The sequence below is a fragment of the Lissotriton vulgaris genome, chromosome 12 (genome assembly GCF_964263255.1).
Source record: "Lissotriton vulgaris chromosome 12, aLisVul1.2, whole genome shotgun sequence".
Taxonomy (NCBI): Eukaryota; Metazoa; Chordata; class Amphibia; order Caudata; family Salamandridae; genus Lissotriton; species Lissotriton vulgaris.
This window is the reverse complement of record NC_141700.1, coordinates 627,742,355-627,763,275: the sequence shown is the minus strand read 5'-3', so window position 1 is coordinate 627,763,275 and position 20,921 is coordinate 627,742,355. Positions and strand designations below refer to the sequence as shown.

Genomic DNA, 20,921 nt, shown 5'->3' with positions numbered 1-20,921 from the left:
TCAGGGCTTGATCCATCACCGTTTTTTAGCTCACTGCACCATCCCAGCTCAGAACCTGGCTACATGCAAATTAGTCTGTCCCTGGCCCAGTGCATCATGGGAACAGGGCAGACCAAACTACCAAGCCAATTCTTTTACTGGAAAGGACACAAGCTTCCGGGGACCGGTTTCTGGCATAACAGCCGTCTTCGGCCCGGCTTGCTTGAATCCTGATGGTGCTGTGAGCAAGGGACTCATGTCTGAGTATACCCTGCCACGCTTATGGTGGACAAAACGATTCAGAAAAGGGGGTGGTGATGGACAGAGTTTCTGAAAAAAGCAGAATACTCCTACCCAGTCAACAGATCAGGGCTTGATCCATCACCGTTTTATAGCTCACTAAACCATCCCAGCTCAGAACCTGGCTACATGCAAATTAGCTTGTTTCCTTCCCAGTGTAAGAATTGGCTTGGTAGTTTGGTTTGCCCTGTTCCCATCATGCACTGGGACAGGAACAGACTAATTTGCATATAGCCAGGTTCTGAGCTGGGATGGTGCAGTGAGCTAAAAAACGGTGTTGGATCTAGCCCTGATCTCTTGACTGGGTGAGAGTATTCTGCTTAATTCAGAGACTCTGTCCATCACCACCCCTTGTTGTTAAATATTTTGTCCACCCTAAGCGTGGAAGGGTATACTCAGATGTGAGTCCCTTGCTCATTGCACCATCAGGATTCAAGCAAGCCGGGCCGATGATGGCTGAAATGCCAGAAACCGGTCCCCGGAAGCTTGTTTCCTTCCCAGTGTAAGAATTGGCTTGGTAGTTTGGTTTGCCCTGTTCCCATCATGCACTGGGACAGGAACAGACTAATTTGCATATAGCCAGGTTCTGAGCTGGGATGGTGCAGTGAGCTAAAAAACGGTGTTGGATCTAGCCCTGATCCCTTGACTGGGTGAGAGTATTCTGCTTAATTCAGAGACTCTGTCCATCACCACCCCTTGTTGTTAAATATTTTGTCCACCCTAAGCGTGGAAGGGTATACTCAGATGTGAGTCCCTTGCTCATTGCACCATCAGGATTCAAGCAAGCCGGGCCGACGACGGCTAAAATGCCAGAAACCGGTCCCCGGAAGCTTGTTTCCTTCCCAGTGTAAGAATTGGCTTGGTAGTTTGGTTTGCCCTGTTCCCATCATGCACTGGGACAGGAACAGACTAATTTGCATATAGCCAGGTTCTGAGCTGGGATGGTGCAGTGAGCTAAAAAACGGTGTTGGATATAGCCCTGATCTCTTGACTGGGTGAGAGTATTCTGCTTAATTCAGAGACTCTGTCCATCACCACCCCTTGTTGTTAAATACTTAGTAATTAAAGCAATTTAGATTGGAGCAATACCAATGGGGACTCCATTCTGAAGGATATTCGGTAACAGAAGCTCCCCCCAGCAAATCAGTTGTTTAAATGCTAATTCTAATATGGTCAACCTTAAAATCATTTAAAAAAGCAAACATTGCTCAAGGCTTCATACTTAAATATAGTTCAAAAATTTCAGATGAAGAAAATTGAGTCTACATTAATAGGAATGGTTTGTATACCAAGAAAGAGCTCAGAAACATCATTAGAAAATAGAAATCCACTAACTGAAGGGAAATGCTTTTATTTCCTGGGTCCCATGTCTGATCTTTCATATTCTCCCCAAAGAGATGAGTGCCAGCTTGCATGTGACTTGTATGAGTAAGAGTATTAAATACCCCTCCCCAGTTAACATTCAATCACTTGCTCTTCAGAGCTGGGGACTACTAATAGGGGACAATATTAAATGTAGTGCAACATAATCAATCTTCTGCAAGATGTTACAACAAAAGATATAACGTACGTTGTGTCTGGTAAGTGAATAAAGAGAAGTAAGAGTGTGCAAGGATTGAAAGTTGAATTTTATTTTTCACTGATTTGCAGTCTAGTCAAGAAAAGTGAGTTAATGGTGAAATAAGAGGACATTGTTATCTTCATATTTCTAATGCAAGCAAAGGTGCACTACAAAACGATATACAGATACACATCAAAATACCAGATCCGTATCCAAGATGTTTCTTTAAATTCTTCGTTTTAGTCAAACAATTAAAAGCAATCAGGTTGAAATGAACAGCCGACGCGTTTTGTCCATACACATGGACTTCTTCAGGGCATCAATAAGGCATTCCTAGAGCATAACGTCAGTATGTCCATGGCGGATAAGAAAAGGAAAAACTGATGATCCTGTCCACTTAATAATGAGAAAGCGTGTTCAACTTCACGTGGATAAGATAATACAGGATAAGGATAAACCCAGAAACTAAAAATCAGCAGTCACATCAGAATAAGATGGACCCTATAGGGCAATACCAGGTCCGACCTTGATAAATCGAGAAACCACGGCCCGGGAACGTTCCTGTCGTGACACCATCTGACCTATTTTGTTTCTCACTGCTGTGAGGCATACTCCTCTCATAGGCTAGCATTCGAAATTCCCTTATATACTTTTAAGTAGTAATTCCTGATCTGTAAGGAGTGGCGTTGCCATGTTTGGTATGTTTAGAATGTTTCCTGCTTACTGGTATAGTTAGATTTTACATTACTATTTTAGAAATGCCACTTTTAGAATGTGTAAACAATATGCCTTAGGGGCGCAGATTTGCACCCCACCTGCCGCACTGCTAACATGGGGAACCTTCCCCCTACTTCTGTATCCATTTCTTCATCGTAATCCAATGTAATCAAATGTACTCCTAAGACATCCATCATGATCCTTGTGAATTCAAAACAGTATGCAAACTACAAAACACATCTGAGACAGCGTCATTTCACCTCCAGACTTTATTTTAGCATCTTGAAAAGTCTATTGAGTGCCTATCCGGGCTTTTTCACAATAACTCCATACATCAGAAGTGAAACAAAACAGAGTCGGTTCATCCTGTTGTGCACCCAATGTATTTCGAACCTCAGGGGCTCTTCGTCAGGGGTTTCTGTTAGAAACAAAAGACAATTCTGCTAGTTATTCCCAGTTGACCTTCACAATTAAATCATAATCATAAAAAAGCAATCATGCTGCACGCTATACGACCAAACCTGATGCCTCCCATTCATTTCCGTATCCCGTCCATCAAATACATTTGTTTATGAATAAAAGTAGAGGCGCTCTGACCCCATATTTTTAGACACTGTGTAGGACTTGTAACTAGGCGCTGCAGGCTCTACAATCTGCACTTTGCCAGAGGACTGCTGTGCTGCCAGGAGGAACCACCATTGGGACTTCTGTCTTTGATGTGCTGGCCTGCCTGCATACTAGGCTGCTGAGAGACTGCCACTTCGCGGGCCTGCTGCCTGCTCTTGTGCCCTTCAGTGTTCACAAGGGACTGGGTGGTGTGCCCCCTCCCTGTTCTGACCTTCCTTAGCAGGTGAGTGCTTCTTCGTTACTTCCAGCACGTGGTAAGCGCTTCACTTCTTACTCTGACTGCTGTTTTTCCTGTGGTCTGTTGAGGGCAGGCACAGATCGGAGCGCATGTTGAACTCTGTTCGTGCCCCTGATGCATGGGGAGTGAGTCAGTGTGTCCCCTTTTCCACAACTCGCCACAAAAGCAGTGAGGGAAAGAGTCAATGGGCTTTCCTCTGTTGGGGCTCGTTGCCTTGACTAACAGGGATTACAGCAATCCTGTGGGCTCCAGCCAGCTGGTTTAAGTTGCGAGCTCTGAAATGTGGGTCCCACTCCGAGACCCGCTGCCATATCACTGCTGTTGAAGAGCCACCTCAGGACACCGAGTAGAGACCTCGCCGCTGCCTTCACGCAGGTATTGCTTCATTGAGGATCGGCCTGTGGGATCTTAAAGCCTGAGCTCCACTCCTTGCAACCGGCGCCTCCACGGTTGTTTCACTATAGAGCCGGCCTGCAGGGTCTTGGAGTCAGGCTGTGCTCGCACAAATTTGACTGGATCAACAATCAGACAAGAGTGGTTGGCTGGCTCTGGGGTCACTAAGGAAGCCGCACTGTGGTGTTAGGAGCTGCATCACTCGCTCGCAGGCAGCTGCATTAGCCGTTTTCAGACTGTGGGGGACCCAGTGAGGTCTCCCCACTACCCTCTGCATTGTGTGGGTGCCCATCATCTGCCCATGGAACCATACCTGGGGGTACCAATTCTTTGATTGTGCATGACAGAGGGAGTCCTCAACATAGGCCCCGATCCAGAACTTGTAGCCTTTGGAAAATAACTATGATTTATCGTAATATAGTTTATAGGCACGCAGGTGCCTCTAGGCCCTATGCTTGGTGCCTAATTACAGTATAAAGCTTTATCGGAGTACAGGTGCGCTGTACCATATGGTTTCATGATAATTCACATGTTTTGTCACAATCTGCTGCATTGTCATGCCCTAAATGTACACCGTGATGCAATATGTCTTTTTTGCCTTGCATTGTCCAGGACTATGAGTACTATCTCAGTATTTGCATAATATACACAGTATTTATGATTCATGTCATTTTGGTCTTGTTTTGTATAATATACTTTGTATATTTTTATTTAATCCTATGTGGAGTCTCTTTTGAGGTGTATTCATTCTGTTGTTGTGTGAGTGTGTTGTGCCAATACTTAACACAGTACCTCTGATGATAAGCCTGACTGCTCTGCACCAAGCTACCAGAGGGTGAACACAGGTTATCTTTAGTGTGTAACTTACTTGCCCTGACTAGAGTGGTAGAGTCTGCTTGGTTTAGGTGCATACCCTAGCCAAACAGAAACCCAATTTCTAACAATCCCTAACCGATGAATGAAATGTTTCAAGCTAGTGCCATGTACTTGGAGCATTCATGGTCCTATTAGGTGTGAAAAGTTCAGAACCCTTCATAACTGGATAATTGGATAAAGGGGTATTAAGGTTTCTGGGAGTTTGGTGCAGATCCACCCCACATATGAATGGTTTCAGCTGGTTCTTTATGCTCTCTATAGAATGGATTAAAGGTGGATCTGTTGCAGAGCTAATGACGTATGTTAATGGTTATATAAAATGTAAATGTTTCAAATTTGATAATGAGGTGTCAAATATATTGAATGTTATTATAACCAGTAACGCGGTATTTGTAAAGCGCAAACGAATCACCTGTAAGGGTCTTAAGGCGCTGGGGGCCGTCGGTGAGATTAACCCCTTGCATGCGGGGCTGATTCCCCCACTCTGCTGGGGGAAGGGGGGACGCGCACAGCGCCCCCGTGCTCATGACGAGTTCAGCTCGTCATGAGCCACGGTGGTCGTGTGCTCATGACGAGCTGAGCTCGTCATGACCACACCCGTTTCTTCAGAATGCTCGTACAGCAGGGGAATTTAGACCAGCGTGCGCCCGTTCCGACGGTCATGACGAGCTCAGCTCGTCATGAGCACACGAGCACCGTGGCTCATGACGAGCTCAGCTCGTCATGAGCGTCGATGAGGTTAAGTGAGCTATTTATTGCCCAGAGTCACATGGTGCTGAGCCGATCTGACTCCGGTGCTGGGGATTGAACCGTGAGACCCATGCTCCGGAGTCAGCCGCCCTGGCTGCTGCGCCACACCTCTCCCATTATTGAATGTTTCTATTTAGTCATAGTTCGTTTTCTCGCTCGTATCAATGTTTATCTTAATCCAGGATCGGAAGTTAGTGAAACATTGTTTTTATTGTCAACTAACATGAAAGCAGTGTGAGCCTCGTTTCAAAATCTGATGATTTTCCTACCACGGGGCCTAAATGCAAAAATTAAGGAATTCCTGGTAAAGTGTAACGATTGCCCAATTTGGTGTACCTGCAGACTATGACTTGCAAGAAGGGTTTGAAAATTGGGAAAAACTCTCTGAAATTGGCTGAATTTGTGGTTTCTTAAAATAAAAAGCTTTATTATATTTTTCCTTAACAATAGACATAGATAGGGACATGTTGTCGTCCACTGCACTGGGCTACATGTTATAACGAAATCAATGTATCCGTTTCCTTTCAGTCTATGACTACCCAACATTACAACATACATGATAATTATTATGACATGGCACAGTAAGGGTGGATCTCAGCATCTAATGACCTTGGGGTTCATCTTGTTCAGACCAATCAGGTTTTCTCTGTATTGGGCCCAATCTCTCCAAATGTCAGGCTACTCGACCATCTTCAGGACATTGGCATCAGAGATGAGGCCTGGAAGTTGTTTAAATCCTTCCTAGATGTTTGGCTATCTCCCAATTCCTCTGGCAGCCGAAATGTCTCGGACCGGTGTCTTTCAGGGGTCAGACCTTAGCCCCACAATATTTAATATCTACATGACGTCCCTTGCTAAACTAATTGAGTCGTTTGGGGCTAAAATAATTTCCTACACAGATGACACCCAGATGTTTTTCTCCTGTGGAAATGGAGTATCTATTGAACATGATGCGAGTTAACCATGCCTCTCGGGGACCTGCCGTTGTTTGAGCTTCTTCCAACTGAAGTGTAACACCAAGAAGACGGAGGTGCTCAGTATGGGACATAAGTTTGACCTCATGCTGAGAGCAGACAGGTCAGAAGGGGCATCTCCACCCAATAGTCAAGTGGAAACAGTAAATAACCTGGACTGGAAGTTTGACAAAAAATGTCTTTTCATAATCAAATTAATTCAGTAGTAGACAAGAGCGTCAGCATCTTGCGCATGATCAAGAAATGCCTGCACTTCCTGTCAGTACCATGAAAGATTAAAGTGGGTTTGGGCTTCGTCATGTCCAAGTTAGACTATGCTATATGCAAGCCTATGTTATATGCAGTGGTACAAAAGGGGGTGGTGATGGACGGAGCATCTGAACCAATCAAACACTCACACCCAGTCAACAGATCTGGGTTTAATCCATCACTGTTCTTTAGCCCACTCTGCCACCCCAGTTCAGACATGGCCATATGCAAATCAGTCTGACCCTGTGCCTCATGGGAACAGTCCAGCCGGAACTGCCAAGCCATGCCTTCCCTGGACCGGAAACAAGCTTCCGAGGACCGGTTTCTGGCATTTCAGCCGTCTTCAGCCCGGCTTGCTTGAATTGAGTGGCAAAGTGAGCAAGGGACTCACGTCTGAATACACCCTGCCAACTTATGGCGAACAAAGTGGTACAAAAGGGGGTGGTGATGGACGGAGCTTCTGAACCAATCAAACACTCACAACGAGTCAACAGATCTGGGTTTAATCCATCACCGTTCTTTAGTCCACTCTGCCACCCCAGTTCAGACATGGCCATATGAAAATCAGTCTGACCCTGTGCCTCATGGGAACAGTCCAGCCTGAACTGCCAAGCCATGCCTTCCCTGGACCAGAAAAAAAGCTTCCGAGGACCGGTTTCTGGCATTTCAGCCGTCTTCAGCCCGGCTTGCTTGAATCCAGTGGCAAAGTGAGTAAGAGACTCACGTCTGAGCATACCCTGCCAACTTATGGCGAACAAAGTGGTACAAAAGGGGGTGGAGAAATACACCATTAGTTTGGTCCACATTGCTTTTCGGTAGTGGAAAGATAGACTGCATTGGTGAGATTTCCATGTGATAGGGTTTTGAGCTACCCCGTTCCAACCTCAAAGATGGGATGGAATCCACTCGGGCTTTTTCTCCAGATGAGATATTTTATTCCAATGCTCTTATGCTATGTTGGTTGACTGATGAAGAAACTGTCTACTTATCTTTTCCTCTACCCACATAAATGGTAGGAGATTGGTTTTCATAATCCCTCTACATCCGGACATTGTTTCCCAACAGTTTGACAATAACATTCACTGAGCTGGACACTATTCTATTAAAGGAGCCTTACAATTTTGCTTGCTGCGTTCTTTACTGTGTTGAGAGGTTGTTGATATATTTTGCTTTCCCTGATTTTGCGTACATTTTATGATTTATTTTTTCATTTATTTCATTTTCATCAATTTCGTTTTTTACAATGCAATATATCTTTTTACAGAATAACTACCTTTTTGTTAGGTCATGCCATAGAAATGTTTAACCCCTTCTGCGCTGATGACGGCTCCCGGCCATCATGAGTTACGGTGGGCGTGTGCTGATGACGGCTGGGAGCCGTCATGACCACGCCCGCGATTGGAATCTGCCGCACAGGCGCAGAATTCCGGCCGCATCCAGGGGGATTAAGATAAAATTAATGCTTTTGTAGACTGACAAATTTGAAACTTCAAAATCTGGAGTCACATTCTCCTCATAATAATTGTTTGTCCTCCAAGCCCAAGCAAATGCTGTATTTCATTCCTTCTTTGTTCTGGAGGAGATTCTCGCACTATCACTCGTTCCATGTGTAAAAGACTGAAAAATTAAAGGCAATCCGGGAATATGTGTCTGCCTCATTTTGAAGTGAACTGTTCTGAACACATTTAAGTAGCTAGTAAATCTCTGTGCTAACAACCGATTAAAGGATTGTGAAATTTCAAATCTCTATTTATAACTGTTAATGTCATGCATAAGAGCCTGCTATAGCGCAGCTGTTGCCAGACAATTATGTGAAAATCACTAGTGAGGGGCTTTTGCTCCCCCGCATGTTGGTAACCAGAAGTATAGGTTTTGATTGGGCAGAATGTGTGTGCTTCCACAAAAAAGTGTTTGCCCTCCCCACAGCTGTGATCATTTTGTCTATTTATACAGCTGGCAGAGGTTGAACGTTTAGGAGCAAACACGTGACATTGAAATGCTGGTAAAGTCTAAGATAACTAGATAATTTATGGTGTTTTTCTCTGGCAGCAGCACAGATGGGAGGAGGGCAGTCACTAACCTACATGGATTTTTAGGTCTGGCTTGAAAGTGCATTCATAAGCTTGACCTATTGGCATTGCCAGTGTTGCTTATAGTTTGTGATTGCCTCGTCCTGGTGAGCCAATGTCCCTATGGATCCTACAATCCTGAGACTTGGATAGCTTGCCAATTTGCTTTCTCCAAGGTAGTTGCTCGGCTTCTCCACACATCTACTTCTGCGAAGTGCGACTACATCTCCTTTTTAGGGCTCGGCCTTCGCTACACGAAGTGGGGCGGAGCTTCGAGCTCCTAATGTTAAAGAAAAAAAAAGTATCTCTAGGGCTCTGGCCAGACACATTCCTTAGTGTTTTATGGCATGTACCTAGTGATTCGTCTTCGCTGTGCTGTCTATTTAGTAGCCTTGACGTGATAGGCTATATTTACTTTTCGTCCGTCATTGATGTTAGTTTCATGGCATATTCTGTGCGCGAACGAGCACGGCAGAGTGATTAATCTTAATTAGGAGCTGTCAGAGTGCCCGTGTAATGCATACCAGATGGTGCGAGCGCGTTCACCATTGCATTGCATGTAGAAGCTCACGCGCGCGGCTCTTAGGTTTCGTTTTGACTTGTTCTGTTTTGCTTTCCACAATGTGTAGTACGGCCTCTTCCGGTATTCCTCCAACCTCAGGGCGCTGTATATCACGATGCCTGTGTAAGGGTGCGTGTTTATGTCTTGGGAGCACCCTTGTTTTTATTTGCGTGCGCGTGCGTACACAACCAACTCCCGGCTGAGTTGCGCGTGACGACATGGGACTGCAGTGCTGAGTGCGGTGGGACAGGTAATACAGCTATGTTATTAGTGGTGGGAACGCGGGGTGCGGGTAGGGGGTGCATGACCTGCCAGACGAATGATGGACAAGTAAGTGGTACTACATGCTCAGTATGGGGTATTATCTGATAAGAGAGGAGTGAGCAGGGCATGCTGAAGGGCACATCTCGGTGTACAAGGGTGATAGGCTAGAAGACTAGTGCAGTGTCAGTAGAGTGAAGACCCGAACAGAACGGCAGGCGTGTGTGAGGGATTGGGCAACCTGGGGTGAGTTTATGGCATGCTTTGAGGTGCAACTGAATGAGATGCAGGGCCCCCCTCTCACTTATACAACCGTAGATACATTTTCGGTTAACAACGCGTGACGTGTTAATGTTGAAGTTTTGTAATGCGTCGGCGCTGCAAGCCGCCTTTGGGACACTTCAGCGCGCTGACGCTAACAAGGGCCGGGACGGGTGCAAACACGCAGGGCACTTGCAGTGAAAGTGTAGTCGAGTGAACTCAGTATCGTACGTACCCTAACTCCACCAGTTAGCATCACGCCAGCTTCACTTCCAAAGCCCAAGTCCAGGAAGGGCTGTGCAAGCGCTAAGAGTATGGGCAGGGGGTACCTTTAGTATAGTAGTCTGGATAGGTGCTGCTACAAATGAAGTGCTCTGTTGCCCAAAGGCGAGGTCGGCGCCAGATGAGAGATTCGTGATAAATATTATAGTAAGCAGCATCAAGTAATAGGGCAGCGATAATGCTCCCCTCAGAGCAGTAGTGCCTCAGCGCACAATAGGCGCGACAACAAGTGCTATGATTGATAGATAGGACACAGAGACGAGGGAAGAGAACACACAGGAAGAGACACCTTCCTTCTGAGGATAAACGCTCGGGGGAATACCTGTGGGGTAGGTGTCCGGAGTCCAGGCGGAAAATGAACTGTATTCAAACAGCTTGTGTTGTTGCGAGCTGGGGTGGGTGGAGGAGGTGGAGACTGGAGCGCATTGAATGAGTTTCAAGGCACTATCTCAGCTAATATTTGTTTAATGTAATAATGTTAATTGTAGGTGTACTCCACTTGCGTCACATTTTATCGTTAGGCGTACACACTCCACTCCTGTTCACCCCCTCACGTCCCCATCCAAACCCCTTCACTGCAAGCACGCTCCGGGTATTCAGTCCCGTAACTTTCCAGAAGCCCAATGGGTAAAACTTCAGTAACTACTCTTCGGTGAAAGTGAAGCGCGACGGTTCTGGTTATGGTTTTGTGGCTGAGACAAACGTAGCATAGCCATGGGAAGTGAACTGCGGAGGGGTCGATCACATGACACTTCACTGACCTGTCCCTTCAGCCGCGAGGTGGGGGGCGAATCTGGTACCCCGGCAAACGTCACTCTGGGGCGCGAGGGGGGCTCCATAAGCAATGCATCTCTGGGGGAGAGAGGCCGGGCCACACTAAGCCCCTATCATCAGTGGCGGCAGCTGCTGGTGAGCGCGTGCTCAGGGTAGAAGTGCTCGCTGAGATAGTGCCAGCCGCAGTTCCCCTCCACGCGCCCGTGCCCAGGGTGTCGCTGTGGAGGGTCTGCATGGAGGTCCAGGTGGGAGAACAGGTACGAAGCGCATTAATAACTTCCTAGCGCATCAGTCTGCCGTTTCAAAGTTCGGCTGTTTATGTCTCCCAGTTTTAATGGTGATCGCTTTACTGGTCCCGGAAGGATGAAAGGCTGAGTCAGCCTTGCACGGACTGTGAGATCAACGGTTGTGTTATAGGCACTGAGCGCTTGTGTTTTCAGCGGGCACCACGGCACGCGGGTTGTGTTTTCTGTTGTTGCACGAACATTTGCCTCTTCTCTGCGAGGAGTGATTTCCGTAGCTGTTTTCTCCTCCCTTCAATATGGTAGAGTTTAACAGAGATTGTCGCAATAAACAAAAACACCTATGTAGATTGTGGCGTGTTTTATTTGCCATCACCTTGTTTTAAAAAGGAGCCGACTCAGGTTTGTCACACTTGTGAATTTCTTTGTTCTACAGTTTTGCGTTTGTTTGTTGTGCTTGCCTCCGCTCGAGAGCGATGCGTTGTTTGGCTCAGAAACGACAAACGCAATGCGAGTTTATTCAGGCCCTGTGTCTCAAATATGTCAAGCCCACATGGAATCTTCTGCAGTTGGTATATCCCGGGCAGGCCCTGTGCCATGTCATATGTGGTGCCTGGCCTGCGCGCCTTGCTTGTGGTGGTAGAGACCCTCGCGGTTTGCGTCTGCTGATTGGGTGCAGTAAGAGCAGGTCATGCAGGTGCAACAAGGGGCCCTGCTTCTTTAGCTGCCACTTCTAACTGGTGACCCCCTAATGTGTCTGCGCAGAACGGCCTGAGAAGAGGCCCAGTGCATTGTGGGGAGACAAGTAAATGTATGAGGATTGCAGGTGAGTGATTCGCCACTCCCACTCTGGGTATGACTGAAAGGAGTCCTGCCCGGTCTCCACTTTCTGTTACAACGGGCTGTGCATCTTCCCTGGACCCCCCTTGTGCCAGGACACTGGTCTGCTGTGGAGTGTGAATGGTAAACGTTCGACACAGGAAGTGGAAAACCCAGCAGGGAAATCAAAGGTATGTGGTTGCCATTTACTTTTAAATGTAAACTTTAAAAAAAGTTATTTTTGTTAAAGGTTCTCTCCTATGCTGTAAAGTTCTCCAAATCTTTTCCTCCAAACTTTACAGCGACCTGTAAACGACCTTAACCCTGTCTTGCACCTCTATTATTGCATGACTAAATTAAACTAAGCCCAGCCCCTAATGCTAAACTCACCCTGAACATAGCTCAAGACTTATTCCAAAGCATCACCGTAACACACCATAACCTAACCAAAGTGACCACTTTTTAATCCCTTCCATAACTCTGAACATCACCCTGCTCGCCACCCCCTACTCGGACGTTTGAACCTCCATGATTTCCAATGTTTGTCAACTTCCCCCCTTTTTTTCTCTCTTTAATTTTTTTTCATATTAATGGTTTGCCTGCCTTAAGTTTCCTTTTTTCCTATATGTACTGCTCATTCTTGTGGCCACTTGCTGTGCCAGGATGTGATTTAAATTGAATCCATGAATCTCCAATGAGCTGAAGGAAAATGAAGCCCGTGAGTTGGAACATGGAGCATTGGTTTAGAAAAGAACTTGTGCATCTGATCGAAGATTCTGTCAGACTTATCAACTCCCCAGGGCGTTTCCAGCCCAATTTTTTAGAAAAGCCTAGCAGGAATGGTACTCTCAGAGTCTTGTGCACATAGTGAGCATAGTGTTTTAGCCTCAGATGGAGTCTTGTATACCTAGCTGCAGTGTAGTGTTGTAGCCTCCCATGGCGTCTATGTGTATTATTTTCAGTGGGTTGTTGTGGCCCGAAATGAAGTATTTTATGTTGTGAGCATATGAGTTGTTGCCTCCGATTAAGGGAAGATGAAGCACTTACAATTTCATTCTGATTTAATACATTAAAACAACTATTAAAAATACATTTTAAGCACTATACAAGCAGAGATGAATCACTAATTATATCTTTATTTTAATTATTTCATGTACAGAAATTTTTAACAATTTGACCAAGGAAACACACAAGTTTTGGGTCTGCTAACAAATATCAAACATTAACTCACGTTACCATTATCCAAAGTATTTAAATACACCCACTATGGAACATCTGCTCCCTGCATTCATGATATTGCTATGCCTTTAGGTGACTGACAGACAATAACATGAAAAATAACATTTCATAGACAATTTACCATTCTACCTGCACATAATTTTCATTTTTCAAACAACTACAGCTTGTGAACATACTTTCAACACACAACACAGCATATACTACAAGACAATGAGCCCTAGTAGCAATAATACCTTCTACAACTCAGTGGCGGTGAGTGCAGAGTGGCGGTGACTGCAGAGTGGCGGTGACTGCAGAGTGGCGGTGACTGCAGAGTGGCGGTGAGCGCAGAGTGGCGGTGAGCGCAGAGTGGCGGTGAGCGCAGAGTGGCGGTGAGTGCAGAGTGGAGAAGTGAGTAGTGAGGAGTAGAGTAGTGAGTAGAGTAGTGAGTAGTGAGTAGAGTAGTGAGTAGTGAGTAGAGTAGTGAGTAGAGTAGTGAGTAGTGAGTAGAGTAGTGAGGTGAGTAGAGTAGTGAGTAGAGTAGTGAGGTGAGTAGAGTAGTGAGTAGAGTAGTGAGGTGAGTAGAGTAGTGAGTAAAGTAGTGAGTGCAGAGTAGTGAGTAGAGAAGTGAGTAGTGAGTAGAGTAGTGAGTAGAGTAGTGAGTAGTGAGTGCAGAGTAGTGAGGTGAGTAGAGTAGTGAGGTGAGTAGAGTAGTGAGTAAAGTAGTGAGTGCAGAGTAGTGAGTAGAGAAGTGAGTAGTGAGTAGAGAAGTGAGTAGTGAGTAGAGTAGTGAGTAGTGAGTAGAGTAGTGAGTAGAAAGTAGTGAGTAGAGTAGTGAGTAGAGTAGAGTAGTGAGTAGTGAGTGCAGAGTAGTGATAGTGAGTGCAGAGTAGTGAGTAGAGTAGTGAGTAGAGTAGAGTAGTGAGTAGGACATCACAGGCAGCAGCTGTGCAAGCTTCTTACACTCACAAGGAAACCACAGGCAGCTGAGGTGCAATCTTCTCTCGTCCCTCTCATTTACAATGCCAATAGTTTAATCTCTGGCAAATGCCACACAAACCCACACACAGAGCCACACACACACACACAGAGAGCCACACCCAGAGCCCCCACACACACCCAGAGCCACACACACCCACCCAGAGCCACACCCACCCAGAGCCACAAACACCCACCCAGAGCCACACACATAGTGCTGACCCAGTGTGAGGGCTTATGCGCCTCCTCCCATGCATCTAAGAGTTCCCCTGCGAAGTGACATCCGGGGCGCACATGCCTCTGTGTTAGCCACTGCACTGGTTCCACCAGCGCTGCCAAGTCGATATGGCGTAACTATCAGAGCTGCCGACTCTGGCGTATCGGCGTCTGCTCATCACTGATTCTGGGCAAAACACTTAATCTGTGCCTAAAATGAATGTGTCCGTCTGATACTGACCCTGGGGGATTCCTGCGTGGCCCCAGCCATCCTAGCATGCAGGAAGTAACATGTTACTGTTAGTATTGACTTGACATGACTGTGTGCCTTACTTAGAAGCCTGGGCTCGTGCACACGTTTGCCCGGTGTCAATAAGAAGCACAAAGTTGCCTTTGAAGCAGCATAGCTCGGCTGCTGCTTATTCACAAAGAAGGCAGTGATGCCTCGGATTGCACAGCACCCGCCATATTTTTTCAACGAAAAATGCAACTTCATGTTTAAGCCGCACATATTACGGTCTTTGCTCTCACTCCCTGAGTGATCTGTGACCCCTGAGTAATAAAATATGCATACTTGGATAACTACAGCAAAGAATTCACTACCACAGCCCAGCCCACCCCACCCCTCCCCCTTCCCCCTTCCCGTTCCCCCCACAACCCCGAATTCGCCAGAAGGGCAGTAGTTTAGCAATAAATCATTTGGCTTTTTTCCAAATCATCCTTCATCAACAGTTAATGAAGACGGAATGGTTACTTTTTTGTGTGCTAAACAGCTGTACAGAATGCAAAGAATAAACATGGTCCCGTAGCAGAGGAAGTCCATAGAGACGCATACACGAAATAGAACAAACAGCAAGAATAAGAGATGATAAGCACACGGACAGCGGGAGGGGGGCGGGCAGGCACACGGACAGCGGGAGGGTGGCGGGCAGGCACACAGACAGCGGGAGGGGGGCGGGCAGGCACACGGACAGCGGGAGGGGGGGGCGGGAAAGGAACCGACAGCGGGAGGGGGGGGCGGGAAGAGAACGGACAGCGGTAGGGGGGACAGGAAAGGAACCACTCACCTGGACTTCCTCGGCCGGCGGTCGGCCGCCAAATGGCCCAAACAAACCTCGACGAGCCAAAAAAAAAAAAGCCCCGCCCACCGCCGCATGACGTGGCCAAAAGAGAAAAATTCTCGGGGACGCCCCCGATTCTGGTCCGGCCTCGACGGACAGATCCGGCACCCAATGGCTAGCCTCCATTTATGGAGCTAGCCAATGGGAGCCGGGGGACGTTCCTGAAGTCCTTATTGTAATCAATAGATTTCACCTGCGCCGAAAAGCTGCGCAGAGCGCAGCCTTCGGCAGGCGAAACCCACAAACAACATTCTATAATGCTCGTTGTTTGCGATTGCTAGCGTTGCAAGGGTGAACTGTTTTCCCCTTTGTATACATTGGATGGTCCCTTAATTGCACACAATTGCTCCTGTAAATCTTCAGATTGCACTTTCTGGGTACGATATTTTTAAAAAGATTTGACCACAGCTTCCTTTTCGCACGAAAGAAAAAAGCCACTGAAGCTCCACTGCCATTTTCGGTTATATAACGGGAATATTACAAGTCAAGCTTGGGTGTATTTCCATACATTTCTGAGTCTATACTAGGGTTGCGATGTGTGCACCTGAAAAGAACAGACTACCTTGCGACAAGCTATTGTCTTTAAATTGAGTAACCAGGTCCACACCCACCTAACCTACTTCAGCAGTGGCATTCGTACACCAGCAACTAAAGTGTCAGAAACATAAAAGAACGTGTACATTATGAACAAAGCATGCCAACAAACTAAAATTGGAAACGGAGAAGAGTAGTTCGAAAAAACATTAACTGTGATTTCTCAACTCACCTCGTCCTTGGCTTCACCTTCAGACGCAGCCTAAAGAAAGAAATAAAAGTGACATTGTAGAAAGCTATACAAAATTATCACCAAAAAAGTGGGTCAGTGAAAAATGAAACGATTGGGTGCATATATGGTGAAAAGAATAAGCTTGAACGGCATCGTGGCCTCAGATGACATTTAACAAGTAATCCGAAAATAAAGCAAACAACCCAATACGTTTTTAAGAAACTGCGTTGCGCTGAGAAGAGTAAATAGCTTCCAGGAATCTCCACTACGTAAGATAAAACACTCCCCCTTAACGTATCCTATCTCTAGTTGGGTTACGGGTACTGCAGGCATTTCACACGGAACTCAACGGGATGGAAGGGTTGCCGCTGTAAAGGTCGGGAAGCGACAATACATATAATTTTTTAACAAAACCGCATAGATAAAAGGACTATACGGGTTTTGCCGACTTTGCTTATTTTTGTGCCGGTTGGGTCATTAAAATACTGGTGGTGCCGGTGGCAACCCTAACTATAATGTGGGCAACTGTCGATCTAAGAATTGAAATGCACAATTGCTTGGACCCATAATTAAAACCGAAAACAACGGACTCACCAGATCGACCTCAGTGCATTTTAAGGAACCCAGAAAGCATTTCTATAGCACAAAACTGGAGTGCAACTTTTTCCGACATATTAAGATTACCTGTTACGGACCTGTCATGTGGTTTTAAAATATAAAACGGAAAAACTAAGATGTGTGCATAGCGAACTGTTTACAGATTAATGGGAGGACTACAGTCCCCGCAATGCTTTGTGCGCTTTCGCTCTTCCTGTTTACGCCATGACCTCATGACGTAAAAAGGCTACCATTCAAACTATTCCCGCCAGGTTTTGCTGCAATAAGAATGTCACGGAAGAAACAATGGCGGCTTCAGTTAGATGGTGAACTTCAACCGCTAAATCAAAACGGAGTCATCGCCTAAGATAGGTACGTGTTACCCAAAGACTGTACACGGTGCAGAAAAGTATTCGATTCCCAACAGTAAAGCCTATGGCTATTCGGATGGGAGTGACCCTTTCGTTCCGCCGTTTCCTGTCACACCGACCAATGTCTCATTGCAACAAGAGTGGGCGCGAGTCTTTCCCAGAGTGCGTTGCGCTGGCTCACACGTAGTTCTGGCTTAACCCACAGGGAAGTGGTGTGGCTGGAATGAGAAGAGGAGGGAGACAACGGCAGCCGCCCCGGGCCTCGCCAGCTGCTAATTTTGGCTTGTCATGCGCCCCCTAATGGCCCGACCTGTAACTGTGAAATCTGGCAAGATTAAACGGATAGGTTACAGAACAAAGACAAACAAGAAGACCTCTTCTAGATTACCTTTAAACAGTGAGAAAAGGGCGTGTTAAAAAAAAAACGGAAATACCAAATAAAACTTCGAGTAAAACGAATCAGACATAGCCGTATTTGCACGATTAAGATTTTTGGTGCATGATTCATATTTTTGGAATCCGCCTTTTATAGTCGCTGATGCGCAAGGAACCCTTCCAGCGATAATTAACAAGCAAACATGGATCTCCTAAGCTATTAGCCAACCAAATATTGTTGATGTTTAGTATTATGCAGCGCATATCCCCTAGCCGACTGCGCGCTGCATTTTCCGAGGGATGGAGACGCCAGGGCACTCACCTTTCTCTTGGGCATGTTTGCAGGCGGCTGTAATGGCTTTCGAAGTCTGGACTTCCTCGGCCGGCGGTCGGCCGCCAAATGGCCCAAACAAACCTGGACGAGCCCCAAAAAAAAAGCCCAGCCCACCGCCGCATGACGTGGCCAAGAGAGAACAATTCTCGGGAACGCCCCCGAATCTGGTCCGGCCTTGACGGACAGATCCGGCACCCAATGGCTAGCCTCCATTTATGGAGCTAGCCAATGGGAGCCAGGGGACGTTCCTGAAGTCCTTATTGTAATCAATGGATTTCGCCTGCGCCAAAAAGCTGCGCAGAGCGCAGCCTTCGGCAGGCGAAACCCAAAAAGATATGGAAAAGACGATATAATAAAATTGATCTTTTGAAGATCTACTCACATGTCAATATTCCATCATAAATGAGACAGTACCAACAGCATCAACTTCTTCTTGGTAGTGTTTGTTTCTCCCTGCTCCCAGACCTAAAAGTATTTGTTTAGGGGATTACCTTCTCACACTTGATTCTCATGCACGAGTGGCAGCAGTCTACAGAGGATCACTGCACTTTTGGTGTCATTGACTCAGTTGTAACTGTGTGCCTCTGCAATGTTGCTGGTACTGGCTTGACCAGTGCTGTCAGTCAGATGCACAGGGCTTCCTTCGAAATGGCAGTAAAACACAGCACTCCCCTATGTTAACAGAATGTGCAGGCATCTGCCCATCTTCTGTGTTGGACAGCATCGCTTCTGACTACAGTGTACAATGTGAGGAGAACATTGGCATGGTCTTCTGCTGTTCGAATGGGATCCATCACAAGGGGAAACATCCTTTACAACGCAACTTTTACCACGGAGTGCTATTACAACGCAGGTTTTACAACGAAAACCATTACAACGCATTGCGCTGGGGGGCGCTCTAGGATAGGGAATAGATTTAATTTACTATCCAACACCTTCCCTACTGTCCACGGGGACTGGAGTTGGAATAGTAAATTAAACTATTCACTATCCAGCACCCCAAAGCGCTATGCGTTGTAATGGTATGCGTAGTAAAACCTGCGTTGTAACAGCATGCGTGGTAAAAGCATGCGTGCTAACGTCATACAACCCATCACAAGATGCAAGATGGATGTGTCCTAAAAGGAGCAGCCTGTTCCAAAAGAGGAAATGTTGGAGATGTTTGTGTCCCGTGGGTCAGGATGTTCCATCTCACAGTGCACATTCAGTGAAGTGTGGGCCAATAGCATAATGCATTGAACATGGTAATGCTGCTAGTGCCAAGTAAATTATCACTTCAAAACTGGGCCCAAGCGCCAAACCACAGATGATCCCCTTTACTTTTTTCAAATAGTAGTTGTGTAGAGCAGTTTCTCTAGCCGATCGGTTACTTCAGAATACTGGGGATAGTACAGAAAACACATGCAAAGGAGGAGGTGGGCTTGTGTTTTGGTGTGTTGTGCCCAAACTCTTGTTTTCACTGCTGGTGAATGTTGTGTAATTCTGGAGATTAAAGAAAATGGGGGAGCCCACAAGGTATGGACCTGGGTATATTACGATATAAATAAACAGTGGTCCTAGACCTATTAATCACAATAGTTGACCCAATCAATATTATTCAATCATTTAAACATTACAGAGCATTTCAGCCGAATCTGCTCCCGTTATAATTAATAATCTTCAGTGAAAGAACACAACAAGCCACTACAGCCCAAGACAGAGATACAATGTATTTAATTCATTGTCTCATATTTTGAATTCATTTTATACAATAATGAAATATTTCAATAAGTAAAAACAAATAGGTTGCCCAAATGGAGTGGGCAAAAAAGAGAGTGATCAGAGTGTTGAGTGAATAAAGAAGGAAAGGAAATTCACAGTAATAATTGTCACAAATTCATATTGTTCATCAATCAATAACGGTGTTCTGATTTTGCCGTATTGAGTACCTGGCCAAATAGAAATTACTATAAAACTATTACATTCAAGATTTTATAAGGACACTTATGTCATTAATGAGCACCATATTAGATCAAAAGTGTGGTCCAAGGTATCTCTGTCTTGGGCTGTAGTGGCTTGTTGTGTTCTTTCACTGAAGAATATTAATTGTAACTGGAGCAGATTCGGCTGAAGTGCTCTGTAATGTTTAAATGATTGAATAATATTGATTGGGTCAACTATTGTGATTAATAGGTTTAGGACTACTGTTTATTTATAGTGTAATTCGGGACAGCACGTAAACTGATATACATAATATTACCGCACATCGCAGAAACCAGTGATGTGCTTTACTGGCAATGACTGAAAATGACAATGTTTAACGGGGCATTAGGAGAGCTGATTTTGTGAAAACCCAGGTGTACACAAAGTAAAATTGGTATAAAGGTGAATCAACATTAAAAAAAAACATAAACTGATGCATATTATGCAAATGTTGGAATTCACAGAACCGTTGTGCATTCTAAGTACATGACACCATTGGTGAGACATGAATATTACCTAGCAGAATCATCGGGCCTTCTACGTTGCATTGCTGCTTTGATTTACCTCTGGGCTCGGGGGCTCTCTTTCGTTCCTAATCGCCACCTCAGCCGAGTACTTCCCGCCGGCAGAGTCCCAGGTGTGCACTGTGAAGGTTTTCACCCCGCCGTGGAGCTGCACCTGCCTCTTCAGTGAGACGGTCCCATCCGGAGCTATTCGGAAGCGGCTCTCGTCGACGCTGAATGGGCGGAGCCTCCTCTCCGTGCAGTCATCAAAGCGCACTGTGCATGTGAAAGAGGTTCAAGAGAGCGAGGCCTCATTAATTGACTTGCTTCTGAAGCTTTGATATACAAACTTGAAGGGTTTGGAGCAGCCAAAAGAAGATATTCATAGCTGCTATTTTATCAGAATGGGGTTGAGTTCCTTTTACATTGGGAGGCACGTGCATGCTTGAAAGAGACACTTCCTGCTTCTAAAAGTCAGAACCCATGGAGAGCCAGGTTATAGAAATAACTCATTCCACAACAAACCGCATAAACTCCTATGAAAAT

The 20,921-nt window shown here is 45.8% G+C and overlaps 1 protein-coding gene across 3 annotated transcripts in view; it reads right to left on the bottom strand.

Moving 5' to 3' along the window:
- LOC147677881 (blastomere cadherin-like) overlaps positions 1 to 20,921 on the bottom strand; it is a 352,327-nt gene that overhangs the window by 275,205 nt on the left and 56,201 nt on the right. For 2 of the 3 annotated variants that reach the window (XR_015302467.1, XM_086945778.1), the window contains exons 3-4: positions 20,437 to 20,651; positions 16,234 to 16,263 (exon numbers count right to left, since the gene is read on the bottom strand). Coding sequence is in view for 2 of the 3 variants with exons in the window: in XM_086945778.1 (XP_086801904.1) it covers positions 16,234 to 16,263; positions 20,437 to 20,651 (245 nt within the window). In the remaining variant the exon portion in view is untranslated. The remainder of the gene's footprint in view (positions 1 to 16,233; positions 16,264 to 20,436; positions 20,652 to 20,921) is intronic. The other variant, XM_086945777.1, reaches the window with a different exon arrangement.